This window comes from Lacerta agilis, chromosome 13 (genome assembly GCF_009819535.1).
Source record: "Lacerta agilis isolate rLacAgi1 chromosome 13, rLacAgi1.pri, whole genome shotgun sequence".
NCBI lineage: Eukaryota > Metazoa > Chordata > Lepidosauria > Squamata > Lacertidae > Lacerta > Lacerta agilis.
In genome coordinates this window covers 13,573,103-13,591,108 of record NC_046324.1, presented here as the reverse complement: position 1 = coordinate 13,591,108, position 18,006 = coordinate 13,573,103, and the positions used below count along the sequence as shown (strand labels likewise).

The following is an 18,006-nucleotide window of genomic DNA, read 5'->3' as shown; positions in this document are numbered from 1 at the left end:
CAATTTCTAAACAGATACCGAGGTTTTTGAGGTGCTGTACTGAAATGTCTAAATATTTAGAATAAACTGCCCCATAATAAATGTCAGAATAACTACATTGTTCTGTTCTGTCCGCCATTTTTATATAAGCTATGTTAAATGTATCTTTGTTGTAAAAATAAGGAAAAGACAATCTGTCTCTTTCCATTTCACAGAGTGCATTATCCAGCCACATGACCTGATTTTGAGAAATACGAGCTTCACTTTGGAAGTTCTGTTGCTTATTGTAAAATGTTTTGTCTTTCACTTCCAGTGGGAAAGTAAAGCCGTACTAAAGAATGAGCCCTTGGTCTTGGAAGGGGGCTATGAGAACTGGCTCCTTTGCTATCCCCAGTATACAACAAATGCCAAAGTAACTCCTCCGCAACATGACAGGAATGAAGCTGTTTCTGTCTCTTGTATGTATTAAAAACACCTTCTGATCTACAGAAAAAGCTTTCCTAATACTGCAGTTCTGTCCACAACTTACTCAGGAGTACATCCTACTGAAATCAGTGGGGCTTGCTTCCAAGTAAGCTCCTGTAAGATTGAGCTTCACAGATTGCATTACTAAACCTACCTATTTATTTGTAGATCCCCCCAAAAAATCTTCAGACTGTTGCGCAGAACTGTTATTGTGGGTGAACTGCCTTTTTAAATTCAGGGTGGGAATATATTTCATGACCTATGATGATCTTGCCACCTGCTTCAGAGACGAAAAAATTATACTTAGTATAATTTGGATATCAATAATCTGACTACAGTTCTGCTTCTTGGGAGCTTGGCCTGTCAGTGTTTATATGGATCACTTTCAGGTGATTGCTTGTAGGAGAGTGTTTTGCTGCCTAAATGTCCTACCTACTTGGAGCTTTTGGAGAACATAATCCAAATTGAAATAAGACCAAACCGCCACGATATTATACATTGAACACATGATAAAGCTGCAACTGGTTTCAGTCTGTTGTCATTTGGTATTTCATTAAGTTTTAAATAGTAGATCCTAATGGTTGTTACACTGACAGATATCTAAGAACTAAAAAGATTGTGGTGGATCTCCTTTGGAGGGTTTATAGCAATCTCATTGCCATCACTGCAAAGGTCCTGCCTTGGGTACTTGTGTATCTAAGCCAGATCCTCATCAGGTCCTTGCAGGCCAAATTTGACAGGTGGGCGGGGCTGCTGACCTGACAATCACGTGGTGTCATTGTGACATCATGTAATTGACAGGTGGGTGAGGCTATCCATCTACCCAAATGCCTCCCATGGGTTTTGCAAGCAAAGACAATGGGGAAAACTTCTCCACCACATTGGAATTTTCTGTATAACGGGTGATAAAAACCGAGCATATATCCCTGTAAAAACGGCATTGTAGCAGGACGTGAGAGATGGTTTCCTCCTCTATCGCGCCGCAGGGGACCCAATCTTGCACCAATCTTCCTCCCATCTTTAATCTGCACTCGTCAGACAATGAGTGGAGATTAAATCCTGCTCCCTAGGGGGTGATCCTGTTCTCTTGGGAGAGAAAACCCGTTTTCCCACCCATCAACTGACATCCCCAGTGACATCAGCAGGTGGGCATAGTTTGGGAAACGCCCTTGGCAGGGCCAAGGTAAGTTTGCACGCTGGAGTTTCTCCATCTGGTGTAATCTCTCAAAAGGGCAGACCAAGAGGTGTTCCTCCAACACTGACATTGACTGTGGCAGAGGAGGAGACAAATTTGGGTAACAGCTCATTTAAACATACATTATTTCTCCTAACTCTCTTATAAAAGTTTCTCGTACAAAACCTCTTTGCATGTTTCAGTGGATTTTACTTACCCATCTTTGGAAGAACCAGCTCCATCTCCAGTACCTGTTGTCCATGTAAAACCTTCTGTGGTGGAAGTTACCGAAAGACCTAATAGTGCAAACGATCAAGAAGAGAGAGTGGACACGTTTCAACCACCAACTCCTTGTGGATCAACTGCTACTCTGCTAAGTCTGAAAACCTACATGCCACAGTCCAACCAGTGTCTGCAGTAAAGATTATTCCTCAGGTGAGTGATTCTTAGCAAGAAAAAAACTTGCTACTTGGACTGTGACATAACAGGGCCACCTTTTTGCCTTATTTTATAGAATTGCTACAGATTGCCAGGTGAAATAGCTATCCTGTAAATGTTTCCAGCTGCCTTGCTAAGAAATATGAAGGAAAGACCCAGGTAACTGATTGGGGAAGAAAAGACCTTGTTCTGCATGGACAAAAATCATAAACCTGAGGCCTGTCTAACCTGCTGGGTGATTCTCTTTAACTGGCAGAGCAAACTACTTGAGTCACACTACAAGAGACTTTGGAAGCATTCAAAATTGGCTTCTGTTTGGAAATTTCCAATGCTCTTTTCAGCATTATTGCTTCCAAGGCAGATAACAAGAACAGTAAAACAGTAAAACAAATACTCAGAGAAGCTACAATAAGCAGCAGAGCAATAGGAGCATAAAAATCACACCAGCAACAGTTGAAGACAAGTTGTTTGAGTGGAGATTTTTGTCTCAGATTTTATCAGTGCTGGATTGAAATTGTATTTATGTGGGGGGATTTTTCCTACTGTTAAATTGCTTTGGGGAGTTATATGGGAAGTATTTAATAAATTAATAAATAACGTTAAGGGGAGGAGAATTGTTCATCTTAGAAATGCAAATGGTCCATAACTACAAATGCGTGTTCAGGTATTTCTCAGCTGCCCACCCCTATAATTCTCCTTGGGAAGAGAGTGGGGGCAGTGGGGCTTTCTCCCTTCTCTTACTACAGCAAGACCTGATTCTGGGCAACTGAGGATTTAATCTCCAGGATGAGGAGAAAACCCATGTTCAAATAAAACAGGCTAGGCCATACAAGCATAATTCCTCCTGCCCCAATTGTGTGCAGGTTTGCATTAGGGTTGTAGCAATATTCTCCCTCATTACCAACGTTTAGAAGGGTCTAAAAACATTCCTGTTTATCAATGCATTTTGTGGCTGAAAGATCTGTTGTTGGCAACCCTGAAATTCTTAGCTATGAAAGTAGTTGATCGTGTTAGTTTTTAAAGAAGTTTTTAACTGTTTTTACAAATTGTATATTATCATTGATGTGTTTGCTGCCCTGGGTTACTTCGGGAGGAAAGCAGGATATTAATAAATAAATACTTTACTCAGACTGAAATACCTTTGTAAAGCCATAAGAGTGAGTAGAGAATGTTGGCACTAAGTGATCTTTGAGGGAACGTAGCTTGCAAATCATACCAAAATATGTCTATTTAACTTTTTTGCCCTTTCAGATTGATCGTACAAAAAAGCCTTCAGCAAAAATACCAGATGCTGATAACAGGCCAAGAGCTGAAAGCCCAACCATTGGCAAGCAGCTCATTTCAAATGGCAGAGTGGTTCCAGATCGTTCCACAAAGCCTCCCTTGGATGCTAAGCCCAGTCTGAAAGAGGAGGAGAAAGGCCACCTACCAGCGGAAAAGGCTTCCCAGTTGGAAAAAAGCAAGCAAGAAAAAGAACTGCAGGAGAAGCAACAGGAAGAACAGAGAGAGAAGCTGAGGCAGGAGAAGCAAGAGCAAGAGCAGAGAGCAAGAGAGGAGCAGAGGGAGAAGGAAGACAGGGAGCATCTCCAGAAAGCAAAAGATAAAGAGAAGGGAGAAGAAGACCAGCCGGCCAACAAAGGGGCAGCTGAGAAGCAAGAGGTGGAGAATGCGCCCAAGGAGCTCACAGACATGAAAAAAGGAAGCAAAACAGAAAATGAATCCCCTGAATTCAGAAAACCAGACACGGACAAAATTGCTGTGAGTGAAAAAGACAAGGTTACCTGGACACCAGAAATGCAAAGGCGCAGATTTGCAGAGGAGTCCCGGGCATCCATGAGGGTGGATTCTGGCTCAAGCAAGGTGAGCAATTCATGGGCATTAAAGGCAAGCATCCTGCTATGTCTAAAGAGTTCCATTCCCCCCTGAATAGAGTAATTCTGAAAAGCCAGAGAGGCACCTTTACTGCTTCAGCTCCAGCCCTATCATGAGGCAAGTTCCCAACTTAGGTGAATTGTGGAGGGAGAAAGGCAGACTAGTGAATTTGCACATTCCTAATAGGGAAAGGGCTTGAGAGGTTTTAATGAAGCTCCCATAGATTCCCTTATCTCACACAGGAAACCTTCCTGTGAACCTTTCACACAGCAAGTACATTGGGCTTCCCACACACCCATCCCCACTACTCTGCTACGTGTGGCAGAGGGGTGAGTAAACCTATCATGTCACTCAGGGCTCCTGGGAAGGCACTAAGCCACCCACCTCTCCACATTTTCAAGAACCTGCATAAGGTTCAAGTAGCACAGAAGTGATCGCTAGGTGTTTTGTAGTGCAGGAGGCAGCAGTTGCTGAAAACACAACAGAGGGTTAAAAAAAAGGAAGACAGTGGTGTTTCAGAGGGTTTTGTTTTTTAATCCTTGCCACAATAAAATGGTGGTGGTCTCTACAGGCCACGAAAACCCTCATGGAAGCTGTAAGGCCCACTGGCCACAGCTTTACCCATTTCTTAAACTAAAACACAAGTGAAATACCAATTCATTTACAGGATTTCCTGATTAAGGAGTTTTACTCTTCCTCCCCACCCCCACAAAAGCAGATGCATATAGAAATGGCTTGCCACTGTTGTGTTTTTACTGATCATTGTACTGATCATGACTTGCTGCTTTCTTGGAAGAGAAAAATTCCTGAGGAACTGAGAGGTGTTTCAGATGAGAGATCTAAGATTGGCAAGCGTTGGCATGTTCAGGGTTCTCCTTGGATATAATGTGCATGGGGGGGGGGCACAAATATCTGACTGAAACATGAGCTGCTCACTAAGCAGCGATACCAAGCATGTTCAGCAGAGTTTTTCAAGGGCTGGAACTCCCTGCAGGTTTCCAGCTGAGAATCCAGAGGTTCGGGGCAATTTTCTTACAGGGCAGTTTTGGTAATGAGACTTAGAAAGTTGTATTCCTTATACAATTCACACAGATAGCAATTTTCAGTTTGAAATACATCTTCAGGTTTGTGAGTGTTTTGTTTTGGGTGTCTTTGTACTCTGTAGCAATTGATCCAGAGTAATGTGCTATTTTATGTGATCCTGTTGTGTAATTGCAGTCATGTTATACTAACATTGAGGCGTTTTGGAGCTTGATAAATTAATTAATGAAACTGAAAGTTTTTCTTTCAAAATCTTTTACAGCAGACTGGGGTTACAGGACAACCAGAAAGAGACACCCAAAAGCCAGAAGCCATTAGAGATGATACTGAACAAGACTCTGAAAAAAATAAAGTAAATTCACTGTGAGGTGTCTGTGTCTAGCTGCTGAAACCTAGAGCCGATGTCATAACATGGCCTCAATTTACATTTGTTGTCATGTAACTGTTTGTGTTACATTTCATAAAATACATTTCAATATTTTATTTTTCATAAATAATAACAATGGGTTACAGCCAGTGGTAGTCCATCTCAAGAGTAAACCTATAGAAATTGATGGACATCTCTAACCTAGGTTTAGTAATTTCTAACCTAGGTTTAGTAATTTCAGTTGGTCAGCTCTGAGTAGGACTTAGTGGAATACAACCCAATAGATAGTGGCTTGTATCTAACGTAGCGTGAAGTAACCGTCCTGTCTGTGCTGGATTTTTGAATGTGCAACAGGATGGTGTTTTGCATAGCCCGAAACATTGATTGATAACATGAACTTTTTGAATTTTTAAAACACATTATCTCCTTTATGCAAATGCTGAGGATAGCCAAAGTAGGTATATATCTTTTAAGACCCGCAGTTTTGATCTGTGTTGTTCTTTTCAGTCTCAGCGGGAGCCACTAACAAGGGCACGAAGTGAGGAGATGGGGAGGATAATACCAGGACTGCCACATGGTTGGGTCAAGGTGAGTAGAATGTCTTCTGATGTTCTGGGTTTTTTCTGCTTACAAACACTCTGGTGCTGAACCTATTTTTGTATTTGCTGTTTGGATGTTGAGAAAAATATGGTAATGGCCATATAATTGGACCCAGAAGTTAAACCTGTAAGACGAAGAGTGACACAAGCCAATAATATGCGTTAACGTCACTCTAGAGGCCATTATAATACTTTTTCATCTGGGTTATGGTGGGAAAGAAATACAAATTTCAAAAGTGACTGCACAATCTTTGCAGTTGTCATGTAACTTGCTCCCTTTTCTCTTTGTGCACATGTCACATGAAGTTTCTGGAGCCAGTCACGGGGACTTTTCGTTACTACCACTCTCCAACAAATACAGTACACATGTATCCACCAGAAATGACTCAGTCAGCCACCCCACCATCGACCCCGCCGACTCATAAACCAAAGACTCAGGCTGTTGATCAGCGGGAAAGGGAACATTCCAAATTGAAACGCTCTTACTCCTCGCCAGACATAACTCAGGCTATTCAAGAGGAAGAGACAAAGAAAATCACCGTCAAGCCTACTATCAACCGTGAGAACAAGTATGTCTGCTGGAAACTCATAAATGGTGTTATAAGACATGATTTTCTAGGGTACCTGCTAAAAATGCCTTTTACAGTTAGCGAAATATGTGAATGATTAAAAATGTTTGCCATTTGTGTGATTACGTTCCACCATGTCCGGTGTGGGGAACTTTTGGTTGTCTAGATGTTGCTGAACCACAACTCCTATCATCCTTAGCCATGGTTGCTGGAGCTGATGGGAGTTTCCATTTATCTGGAGGGCCAATGGTTCCCCCACACATGCGCAATGTAGATATTGCAGAGACGTGTTTATTCCCATAAATATTGTTAGAACAAATCTGATGCAAATCTGATGCAAGCCCTTTAAGTGTGTGTATGGACACACAGATATGACTGGCGGCTGTTGTTTCAATATATTGTCCAAATTAAGTTTGAAGTCCACATCGTGATACTGGTTTCATAATATTTGGCATGGCGATACATTGTGAATCACGGTGTGTGTAGTTACATCCTTATTTCAGACATTGTGATGTACAGTGGTACCTCGGGTTGCGGACATGATCCGTTCTGGGGTGCCGTTCGCACCCTGAAAAGTCCGCAACATCAGCGGCGATATTGCACATGCTCCGAAGCGTGATAATGCGCTTCTGCGGTACAGCGAAACCGCATTCGTAACCCGCGCCGTTCGCAACCCGCAGCGAACACAACATGAGGTATGACTGTATATCAGTATATCATGATGTTTAGCTGGTGATATCACTCGGTCCTAGCACACACAGATAATATTCGTTCAGTGTTTCATTTCCGTCCTTCGAAAGCCTGATGTTTCTATTTTAAAACTTAAAACTTGCTAGGGCAAGGATACCTTGTTATCTGAAAGGAGCAAGGTTTTACAAGACAGAGTTAAGCACTTTAAATCTTGTAAAAGGATCAAGCAGACAGAGAAGTTTAAATCTATTAATCTGTATTAATATTCTACTCTACAAAGTAAAATTTTGCAGTGACATTTAACAAAAGCACTTAAACCTTTTTTATGAATTTATTGGATTTTAATGATAAACATACACAAAATACAAATACAAACACTACAAAAACTACAAAACAAAATACGCACAAGCAAAACACTTATTTCTCCATCCTTATCCTCTTTATAATCCTAAATTTGGTACTTCCTCGCGTCCTCTCTTCTGCGTTCATTTCTAATCTTCTTTAGTAACTTTGTAACCTTGTAAAATCTACTTTCTTACTCCTAATCCTAATTTTACAATTATAATCAACATGTCTTAAATCTTATTCTTATCAAACAAAACATCAAATTCCACATTTCAACTTCTTTTACTCTCTTAACTAAACTTTGTTCTACTGTAGCCTAATTTCTTCTGATTCCAATTTCAAATAAAAAAAAATCACATCTTATCAAATACCTAAATATTTCTTCCAGTCTCATACACCGTTTTCCCTCTGGTTTCGGAGTTCCGTGGTCAGCCTTTATAATATCCCCTTTAGGTATCATCCATTACCCCACCCCCCTCCTGTCCATCACAACCCTTCCCATTACCTTTCCCATCCCCCACAAGTCCCCCAAAAATTCACCCTTTCCAGCTGCTTCTTCTGTTATTTCCTTCATGTTCAGTTTTAAACTTAGTGTTCTTCGTTGTAGCTTCCTCTCTTCCAGATTGTAGCTTTCTTCTTGATAAGTAGTTGCTCTGACATTGTCATAGAGTATCTCTAGTCCACTCTCAGCTGCATATTGCATTTTCCATGATTGTTGTTCTCGAGCCCTTGGGCTCACACCCCAAGGGTCCATTGTACTGTCCAAACTGTGGGCTCCCCGCCTCTCACACCATGGGAACCTTTCTATTTTTGCAACTTGTGTATTCTCCTTTTCAAAAGATTCCTCTGGATCTACATCCTTTCCATCGAGTGGGTTTAAAAAACAGTTCACTAAAGTAGTTCTAATCTGGGTGAACTTGTCTATAACTCTGCTGAAGCAATTGGCATTCTAACAATAGCCTTTGCTGAAATGGTGTCAGTGTTGAGTCTAGCATTCTTTAAGTTTCCAGGAGACCGTGGGATTTGAGTAAGCAGGAAGTGGTGAGGTCTCAGTAATTTTCCAACTGCGCAATCCAGTCCAAAGCCGCCATTCCCCGCCTGACCCAGACTCCTTGGCCAGGGGCTAATGGTATCTTTCCTTTTAGTTTTATAATCCACAAGAAGAAATACATCGAACTCTCAGTCACCCCCAAACAGGGTTTTCTAAGGTATACAAAATCAGCTCTCCACTTAAAATAGACAGATCTTTCACAGCTACAGTTTTTAGGTGTTACTTTAAACTTGCCGCTGTCAGAGAGAGACGGACTTCCTCTTTTGATCTCTCTGTAAGCCGAATTTCATCTTTTAGGTACAGAGTCCTTGTTTTGAGTCCACATTGAGGAAAAGCGGAGCGCTCAAAATCCAGCAGTTCCCGCTGCTTCGTGTCTTTTAGCAATGGTTCTTCAGCGCCGCACCGGAGCCTGGCTCGCTCAAGCCTCCCTTTTACAAGGGTTGCTCGAGAGCCAGGGCGGTACGTCTGGCGCCCGCTAGAACCCAAGCCCTCGGGACGCCCCTCCCGAGGTTTAACGGAGCCCGCAGCGCGGTTGCGGTCACTCCAAACCCCGAAAACACCAGAGCTATCTCAGAGCCGAGACAGCTCCCGACTGCACGGAATGGCGCTCACACCGGAAGTCCACACTTAAACCTAAAAAAAAAACAGTCGTTGCCTCCTCACTAAAATGAAAAATGCTGCAGTTAATATTATATAGTGCATCTTGTCTATTCCTACAAATTTCTGGAAACTCACTTTTGTTCCATTGATTCATGAGAGACATGCTACTGACACCGTAGACACAGATTCGACTCGGTGTTTTGTTTTTTTTAAAGAATGAAAATACATTTCACTCTTTAATATTACCTCTTTCCTTACAGACCAGTAAGCTATCCTAAAACTGAAATCTCAAGGCTCTCTGCATCTCAGATTCGTAATCTCAACCCTGTATTTGGTGGAATGGGACCAGCTCTGACAGGCCTCCGTAATTTGGGAAACACTTGCTATATGAACTCTGTGTTACAGTGCCTGTGTAATGCACCGCACCTGGCTGATTATTTCAACAGAAACTTGTATCAAGATGATATCAATCGGTATTTATTTGCTTGTTTGTTTGACTGCTTCCATTGTTTCATGTATTTAGATATGCTACTACATCTTCAGTGAAATCGTTGTGTTGTTGTTTATTTAGCACATTTATCTCGGAACGTAAGGCAGTAGGCAATGACATAGTCTTCCCTGGCGTCTCCCAACCAGGAACTGAATAGCCATAGACATGATTTATCTTTAAGCAAGGTTTGGTTTATTTACTCTTACATCTACCGCATTGCTCCTTTTATCTCAAAAGCGGCTAAGGCAAGTACGAAACAAAATATGAAAACAACAAAACATCAAACGGAATACAGCTGATTTAAAAAAAAAGTACCATCAGCCAAACAAGGCAAAGCCCTTTTCTGGGACAGTGTGACCGAGTGATAGCTAAGCAGATCTCCTGGGGCAGGTAGTTCCACATCTTGGGCCCTGCAGTGGAGAATGGCTCTGTCAATGTGCCTGAGACAATGTGTCTCTGAATGCCAGTTTCTTGAAGTCACAAGGGAGGAGAGAGCTGCTAGTGGGGTTTCTGTAGGCATCCGGTTGATCAGTGTGAGCAGTGTTCAAAATTGAACCCGTGAGCAGGCACATTTTGAACCCGACTTTCAACCGCTTGCGACCAAGTGAAGATGCCTGGGCACCAGAATGGCACCTGACATCTCCACCATCTGGGGATCGTTGGATCTGGACTGTTTTTAGCACCCTAATACCCCATCCTGTAGAATTCTATCGTCATATTTTATCCGCACAATCAGAATGAATTTCTGGAACTAAATTGCTTTTTCTGTGCAGCCTGAGCAGGAGCAGACACCATTAAGAAAAAGAGGTCGCAATAGCCCAATAGATACGTCCCTGGATCAAGTGACTTCTCTTCTTTAAGTTCTCAAAGCTCTGAACTAGCTGGATGTTTAACTGAACTGAACTTCTGTTCTTAATACCCTCTTACATGTTCCAGCCAGCCTGGCCTCTTTAAAGGCGAGGGGCCATACAACATTCTCCAAAGTAGGCAAAATATATTCACTTAGTCAGTGTTTTACTATTGATGTATATATTGCTCCACTCAGGGAATAAGGATAAACATGCAAGTGACAGCATTCTGTTTATTTCAGATAACTATGTCTCTAAAAACAGTGTCAGCCATTAAACTCTCTTGTTATTTGCAGGTCAAATTTCTTAGGGCACAAAGGTGAAATTGCTGAGGAGTTTGGCATTATCGTGAAAGCTCTCTGGACCGGACAATACAGATATATCAGTCCAAAAGACTTTAAAATGACCATTGGGAAGATCAATGACCAATTTGCAGGGTAGCCAGCAAGACTCTCAAGAATTGCTTCTGTTCTTAATGGATGGTCTGCATGAAGATTTAAATAAAGTAAGTTTAATTTTTGATGAAAATGAAGCATTTCGTTTCAGAATTTAACACGCTGAGCCCTTACCCCCAACCAAAAGGTTTTGTATTTGCTCTTTCGTTTGAACCATGAGGGAAAAGGGAGGGGGGTTTGCACTTCCGCCTTTACAAGCTATTTGAAGTGTTTGGGTTTGTTCTGCTTTTAAACAGAATTTAAATTCTTGAGGTTTTAAATTCTGCATGTTTTATTGTTGTAAGTCACTTTGAGACCAATAACAATATTTGTATGCCGCCCATCTGACTGGGTTGCCACGGCCACTCTGGCGGCTCCCAACAGAGTATTAAAAACACAGTAAAACATTAAAAACTTCCCTAAACAGGGCTATCTTCAGATGTGTAAATGCCTAGATGGTGAAAAGTGGGATTTTTTTTAAGAGAGTAAGGAAGTACTCAAGCACACCTGGGCAGACTACATGACAAACATCACCTCTAGTTTGACCTAAAATCTAAAGTGGGCAGTTGTTACTGCTTTGGCTGTAAATTTTTTAAAAGTATTTCTTCACTCATTGTATAATTATATTTGCCATGGGATTTTTGATGTTTATTAGCATAGCCAATGAGCAGTGGGACCTCCAACAAGATGTCATAGTGTAGAGTGCTTTTCTTTAGCATGCCAGCCAGCCAGCTGCCTTCAGATTGCTCCATTCTATTTTACAAACACCCCATGTTCCATTTTTAATTTCCAACAGACACTCAACATTATGTTGGTTTTTTCCCCATGCATTTTAACAGCGCACCATATACATTTTATCTTACAGTGGTTTTTTACAGACCTTCCCAACCTAATCTTCAGCGACATTCTAACAAAGTCTTGTTTGCTGCCTATCCATAGTTTAACACACTCAACATTCTGTAGCCACTGAGCATGCTCAATCCTTGTTTGGGTGTTCTGGATTCTGCTTTTGTGTCTTTACCCCCCCCCCCCTTGAAGGGACAGTTTGCCATATTGACTCCATATAGTTCTTTAGAACTAGGTGCTGTAGAAGAAACAACGGAGAATGCTTTGTTTTGAGCTTCCCCAGGGTTATCTACAGGTGAAACTCGAAACTTAGAATATCGTGGAAAGGTTCATTCTTTCAGTAATTCAACTTAAAAGGTGAAAACCAATATATGAGGTCAGACTCATGACACTGCAGAGCGAGATATGTGAAGCCTTATTTGTTATAATTGTGATGATTATGGCGTACAGCTGATGAGAACCCCAAAATTAACAATTTCAAACTTGGGGGTTTCATCAGCTGTATGCCATATTCATCACAATTATAACAAACAAAGGCTTCACATATCTCGCTTTGCATGTCATGAGTTTATCTCATATATTAAAACTCCAGTAGCTAATGAAAACAATTGCTTACATTGATTGGAACCTTTCTTGTTTTACTGATAATTGGATAAATAATTGGAATGTAATTAAGAATGTTTCATATGATTTTGTTGTATTGGAAACTTTAATAAATATGATTTGGCAAAAAAACAAAACAATTGCTTACATAAATGGACTTTTCCACGATACTCTAATTTTTCGAGTTTCACCTGTAGCTGGGATACAGTTGGCAGGCGATATACTAAATTAGACAAGACTTTTTGACCTGAAGCAGCAGAACAATGTCTATGTTAATTAAGCAGTTTACTAAAAGCAGAAACCTGGTGCAAAAATCACGAGAGCGTTCATGCTTTTTGTAGAGAATGTAGCCCTACTCAGCCATTCTATATATGTGTAAAATAAACATGCAAATAGGAAGTGGGACTGTGCAGAGTAGCCCCACTCCTATGTTGCATTTGCCAAGTAGCATGAAGACAATACTAGGGGCACCATTCTTTATGTACTGATGAGGACAACATCTAGGAAACTCCTGATTCAGATGAGTGATTACCGGAAAGGTTGCTTTTCTGTTTTCTCAAACCGATGCTAGCCCTAAGATCCTTAATTACAGCAAACATTCACTCTTCTTCCCATCGAGTTCATCATTGTTTCTAAAATGCCCACATAAAGAATGGGAAACTCTAATGCAGAGGCAGATGTGTGCAGCTTAACTGATCTCTTATCAGAATTACTTCAGGAGAAAGCATCTATAAATAGCCAAGATCTTTAGTATAAAACTGCTTTGCAATATCCAGTTTGTAACAATAAAGGAATTGGGCACAATCTGTCAAGGACAACTATACTAGTTTCCTTTTGAATTTGAAGGATTTGTTTTCTTATTAACTGAGTTCAGTTTTAAAAGGTTTGTCCATCATGTTATCCTCATCTAGCTTACCTTTCCTGAAATTAGCTGTGTAATAACTGGAATTTTTTTTTTGCAAGATCTGTTTTTCAGTCTTTTTTCCCCTCCTATTTTTACAAAAACTATGATGTCCTCTTAGAGAGTAAGTAAACCAAACTTTTATTACCCATCTTCTGTCTAGTACATAGATTTATTGTTGTTTTGCCATGTCATGAGTGTGATAGGAAAAAACAACAACTGTTCTTCATTTCACTCTTGGATGCCACTGTAACTATTCAGTGTTCTGTTCCTAAAACACAAAGCTCTGCAAAAAGGAGGTTATGGTTATAACCTCCTTTGAGTGTGTCTCGTTCCTCCAATCCATTGCAACTGCCATTTCTTAGTTAGGTTACACAAATAGCAGAATTAAATTGCGGAATCGACTGTACTACTTCAGACTGCAGATTGGGGAACGCCATTCTGAACGCTCCCCCACGTAACACCCTCCCCAAAAAAACTCACTTCAGATAGAAAGTTAGTATAAATAAACCTTTATCCCATCCCTTTGCCTTTGGGCTCATATTCTGCTTAAAATGTGTTAAAATAAGGGAGCATTCATTAACATGATATCCCAGCAGCAATTAAGTGCTACGGTCCATTCTGCCATATTCCGCTGTATGTGTAGACTCTGCTCCACATTTCACAAGCTTTTGAGTTGGACCTCCCTGCACAGTTAGGCTAGAGAAGACACAAGAGAATGTTGCCAACTGAATTCTCCATCTTCAGTTTCCCCCAACTTCAATTAGGAAGCCTGTAGCTATCCAGGCTTGAGAACTTCCTTTAGATTACAAGCAGGGATGGCATGATTCAGTTGATTTTATACACACACACACACACACACACACAGAGAGAGAGAGAGAGAGAGAGAGAGTCGGTTCTTGAACAGAATCCATTCCGGAAGTCCGTTTGACTTCCAAAAACATTTGAAAACCAAGGCGCGGCTTCTGATTGGCTGCAGGAACTTCCTGCACTCAATCGGAAGCCACGGAAGCAGCGTCGGTCGTTCGGGTTCCAAAGAACATTCGCAAACCGGAACACTCACTTCCGGGTTTGTGGTGTTGGGGAGCCAAAACGTTCGAGTCGCAAGGCGTTTGACAACCAAGGTACGACTGTAGGTAGATAGTGTACAGACTGGTGTGGAATGTAGCTAAAAAGCTGAGCTACAGATTTGAATCAGCAGTTTGAATCTTGCTTTTGCCGTGTTCTCTCCAGATGGCCTTTAGCCCAAACCCCAATTGCTCAGCCCTAGCTTTCCATGCCATCTTCAGTATGGGGTTTGGTGATACTCACCTGCTTTAAAAGCTCGCTGTAAGCTTTGGAGGCTTGTTGTAGTGGGGAGGGTAGTCAGAGGTAGAAGAGGAGGGCAAAGGGGGCAAGAACCAAAACAAGTGAAGAGAGAGAAAGTTAGGAGCATTTGCAAGCTATTTGTTCAGACCTCTATCAAGAGCAATCTTGTCACTTGCCTGGCAGCAGCTCCCTTGTGGGTGGGGGGAGGAGAAAGAAGGGAGACATGGCCCTATTCACTGCTGGTATGTGGCCCTTAAAGAAATGTGACGCTTTTTTAAAAAAGATGCATTTGCTGGGTTTTTTTGTTTACATACACATTAGGTAAAGCGTATATTTGCAACGATAAAAGAACAGTAGCAAAATAATCCAAACACGAGAGAAAAGGAGAATAGTGGTAAGAAAAGCAAAGGAAAGGATTCAAAGAAAACTATCCATCTGTTCTCGCATGTACAAATAAATGCTTTCAATCTGTGACTCTTGGCAGAAGGTTTCCATGCTTCTGGCCAAGAAAAAAAGCAATAGCACAACATAGCCAGGGTGCTCAAAGAATCTGTTTCAATGTTTGCATGTTTGGCATTATCACCTTCCTTCTGTCTTTCCATAGCTCCACATGATGATGTTCCTGTCTGTAAAACTTACCCTCATGTGTTTCAGGTATGCTTTAAAGCATTTTTTTTTTAAATTTCCCAACTTTCCAGGCTGACAACAGAAAACGTTACAAAGAAGAAAATAATGATCATCTGGATGACTTCAAAGCGGCGGAACTTGCCTGGCACAAACACAAACTGCTCAATGAATCAATTATCGTTGCTCTCTTCCAAGGACAGTTCAAATCCACAGTTCAGTGTCTTACGTGTCACAAAAAGTCTCGGACCTTTGAGGCTTTTATGCATTTGTCCTTGCCACTTGCATCTACCAGTAAATGCACCCTACAGGTTAGTCAAATGAGTGACTTTAGGTCACTAGTTAACAATGTTTAACTTTCCCAGTTTTTCTTTCAACAAAACTGTTCCTATAAATCCTTAACTCTGCTCTAAACCTTTGAATTCAGGTTGTGTTTTGTTTTTGCTTTCCCTCCCTAGGAATGCCTTAGATTATTCTCCAAAGAAGAAAAACTGACGGATAACAATAGATTTCATTGTAGTCATTGCAAAACCCGAAGAGATTCTTTGAAAAAATTAGAAATCTGGAAGCTGCCCCCTGTTTTGTTAGTGCACTTGAAGCGGTAAGACTCAAAAGTAACCCTAAAAGCTATATGGTGATTTTAAAATATATATAATGTAGGAAACTGCTTCATATTGACTGGCAGCAGCTCTCTGGGTTGTCAGAGACATTCCAAGCCCTACCTGGTGCTGCTACAGAATTGAACCAGGGAACATTTGCATGAAAAGAAGTACTCTAGCACAGAGTTGTTTCATGTTCAGAAATGCAGTCTCTTGAGGTTCTCTCAAGTCTCTTATGGGCTTATTTTACATTTTGGTGGATAACTCTGGTTCGCAGGCCAATCTTGTCTGCCAGGGGGTCAAATTCAGCCCAGAATACCATTTCTCAAAACCCACACCTAGTCAGCTGACATCCCTCCTAAGGTGATGACAACTAATGGGTGGGGGTGAATTATGTATTGGCTGCTCTCCTGGGAACAGGTACATGCAGCCAAAGCACAGTGCAGGGCTATTTGAAAGCCCTTTTGCAAACAGTTTTGCATTGCTCTTTAAAACCCCCACAGGGCTTCTTGCAAAAGGACTTTCAACTAGTCTACACGTTAAAGTCCTGACAACTGCAGCTTCAAAGCACAGAATCATAGTGGTGTTGGGTGATTTTCTGGTGGGCAGCTCCACCCACTTGTCAAATTTCGCCCAGCACAGGTGGGGAGATAAATATTTGGCTTGCCGGCCAGAAAACATTCCTTGCCCCTGCTTGACATGTTACATTGGCAGTATGGCCTGAAGCAATTTGTTTCCTGCTGACCAAATTAATTAAACCAAGGAGTAGGTTTAATTATACCCAGGGAACTCCTTAAATAAAAGCAAGAGATTTTCAGGATGTGATATTCATCCTAAGCCATCCTGCTATTTGGTCTGAGAGGTGACACTTTGGGAAATTTTACTTTATTTTAATTTTATTTATAAGATTTATATACCACTCGTCATCAGAAGATAAAAACACAAAACAGAAGCAACAAAACAGTATGGTGGCATAACATGTGTAATGAACAGCAGCGTGGAAATCCTTGCTTTAGTTTTTTCCCCGCAATACCTTTTTGGCTCTTAATGTAATTCTTAATGCTTTTCATGCCTAGGTTTTCTTACGATGGACGGTGGAAGCAAAAGCTTCAGTCATCAGTGGACTTCCCATTGGAAAACCTTGACTTATCACAATATGTTATTGGCCCAAAGAGTAACTTGAAGAGATATAACCTGTTTGCAGTATCTGTAAGTAATTTTGTATAGCTATGAATCTTACCTGCCAGTTAATCTGTATATAACACCACCATTTAAGCAACCACGTGCAATGTAGTGTTGTTTATTAACATTTCCCCCTCGAAGGCTTTATTCTTTCCAGTACTCAAAAATCAAGGCATAAACTGAAAAGTATTAGGGCCAAATAACATTTTGCAGTCCCCTAATTTCATTCCTGTTCTGTCTAGAATCATTACGGAGGGCTGGATGGAGGGCATTACACAGCCTACTGCAAAAATGCTGCCAAACAGCGATGGTATAAGTTTGATGACCATGAAGTCTCGGACATCTCTGCATCCTCTGTGAAATCCTCAGCTGCTTATATCCTCCTTTACACTTCTTTTGAACAGCGAACCGCCGATATAGCCACATAAAGAAACATTTGAAGAATATTGGTGTCTTTTTGTAAATGCATCCTAGAATAAGCTGAGCTGTGATGAGTAAAAGGTCCGTTGCTGAGGAAGAAGATGTCTGCAGTGGTTTCTCAGCTGAGGTGTCTGTTAGTGCTATTGCTTAGTCCAAAAATTGTTAACTCTGCTGTTTAATAATATGGAACGACTAGTTTTGAACCACTTATTTTTAGTAATGCTCCAAAATGATAAATCTAGCTTAGCCATTTTAAAAAGTAATTTAAAATGGGTTTAAAATGCCCCTGAACCCAACAATATCTTTTTTGTCTCCCACATTTATGCCTTTTCACACTAACCTTAAGCTTGATTCTACTGTGAATATCTTAGAATGACGTAAGCAGGTAGGAATGTATGTGTACATATTGATTGCAGACTTGCACATGCAAACTATGTATATAATAAAGGTATGTGGTCCTTTGAGAACCACTAGAACAGAAAGGGGGTTGCTTTTGTTTTGTCTAAAATACCTTCATTATTACAGATAAGGAAATAGCACAGCTGTATTTTTTTGTTTGAG

At 40.9% G+C, this 18,006-nt stretch overlaps 1 protein-coding gene across 1 annotated transcript in view; it reads left to right on the top strand.

Annotated features, from left to right (window-relative positions):
- LOC117056859 (ubiquitin carboxyl-terminal hydrolase 8-like) overlaps positions 1-17,927 on the top strand; it is a 32,308-nt gene extending 14,381 nt beyond the window's left edge. Inside the window, 14 exon segments of the mRNA XM_033167546.1 lie at positions 293-437; positions 1,822-1,986; positions 1,989-2,053; positions 3,308-3,916; positions 5,232-5,321; positions 5,844-5,924; positions 6,242-6,504; positions 9,451-9,663; positions 10,825-10,965; positions 10,967-11,033; positions 15,319-15,555; positions 15,703-15,845; positions 16,920-17,052; positions 17,268-17,927. Of these exon segments, the coding sequence (XP_033023437.1) occupies positions 293-437; positions 1,822-1,986; positions 1,989-2,053; positions 3,308-3,916; positions 5,232-5,321; positions 5,844-5,924; positions 6,242-6,504; positions 9,451-9,663; positions 10,825-10,965; positions 10,967-11,033; positions 15,319-15,555; positions 15,703-15,845; positions 16,920-17,052; positions 17,268-17,453 (2,538 nt within the window). The 3' untranslated portion in view covers positions 17,454-17,927.
- Positions 17,928-18,006: the final 79 nt, after the last annotated feature.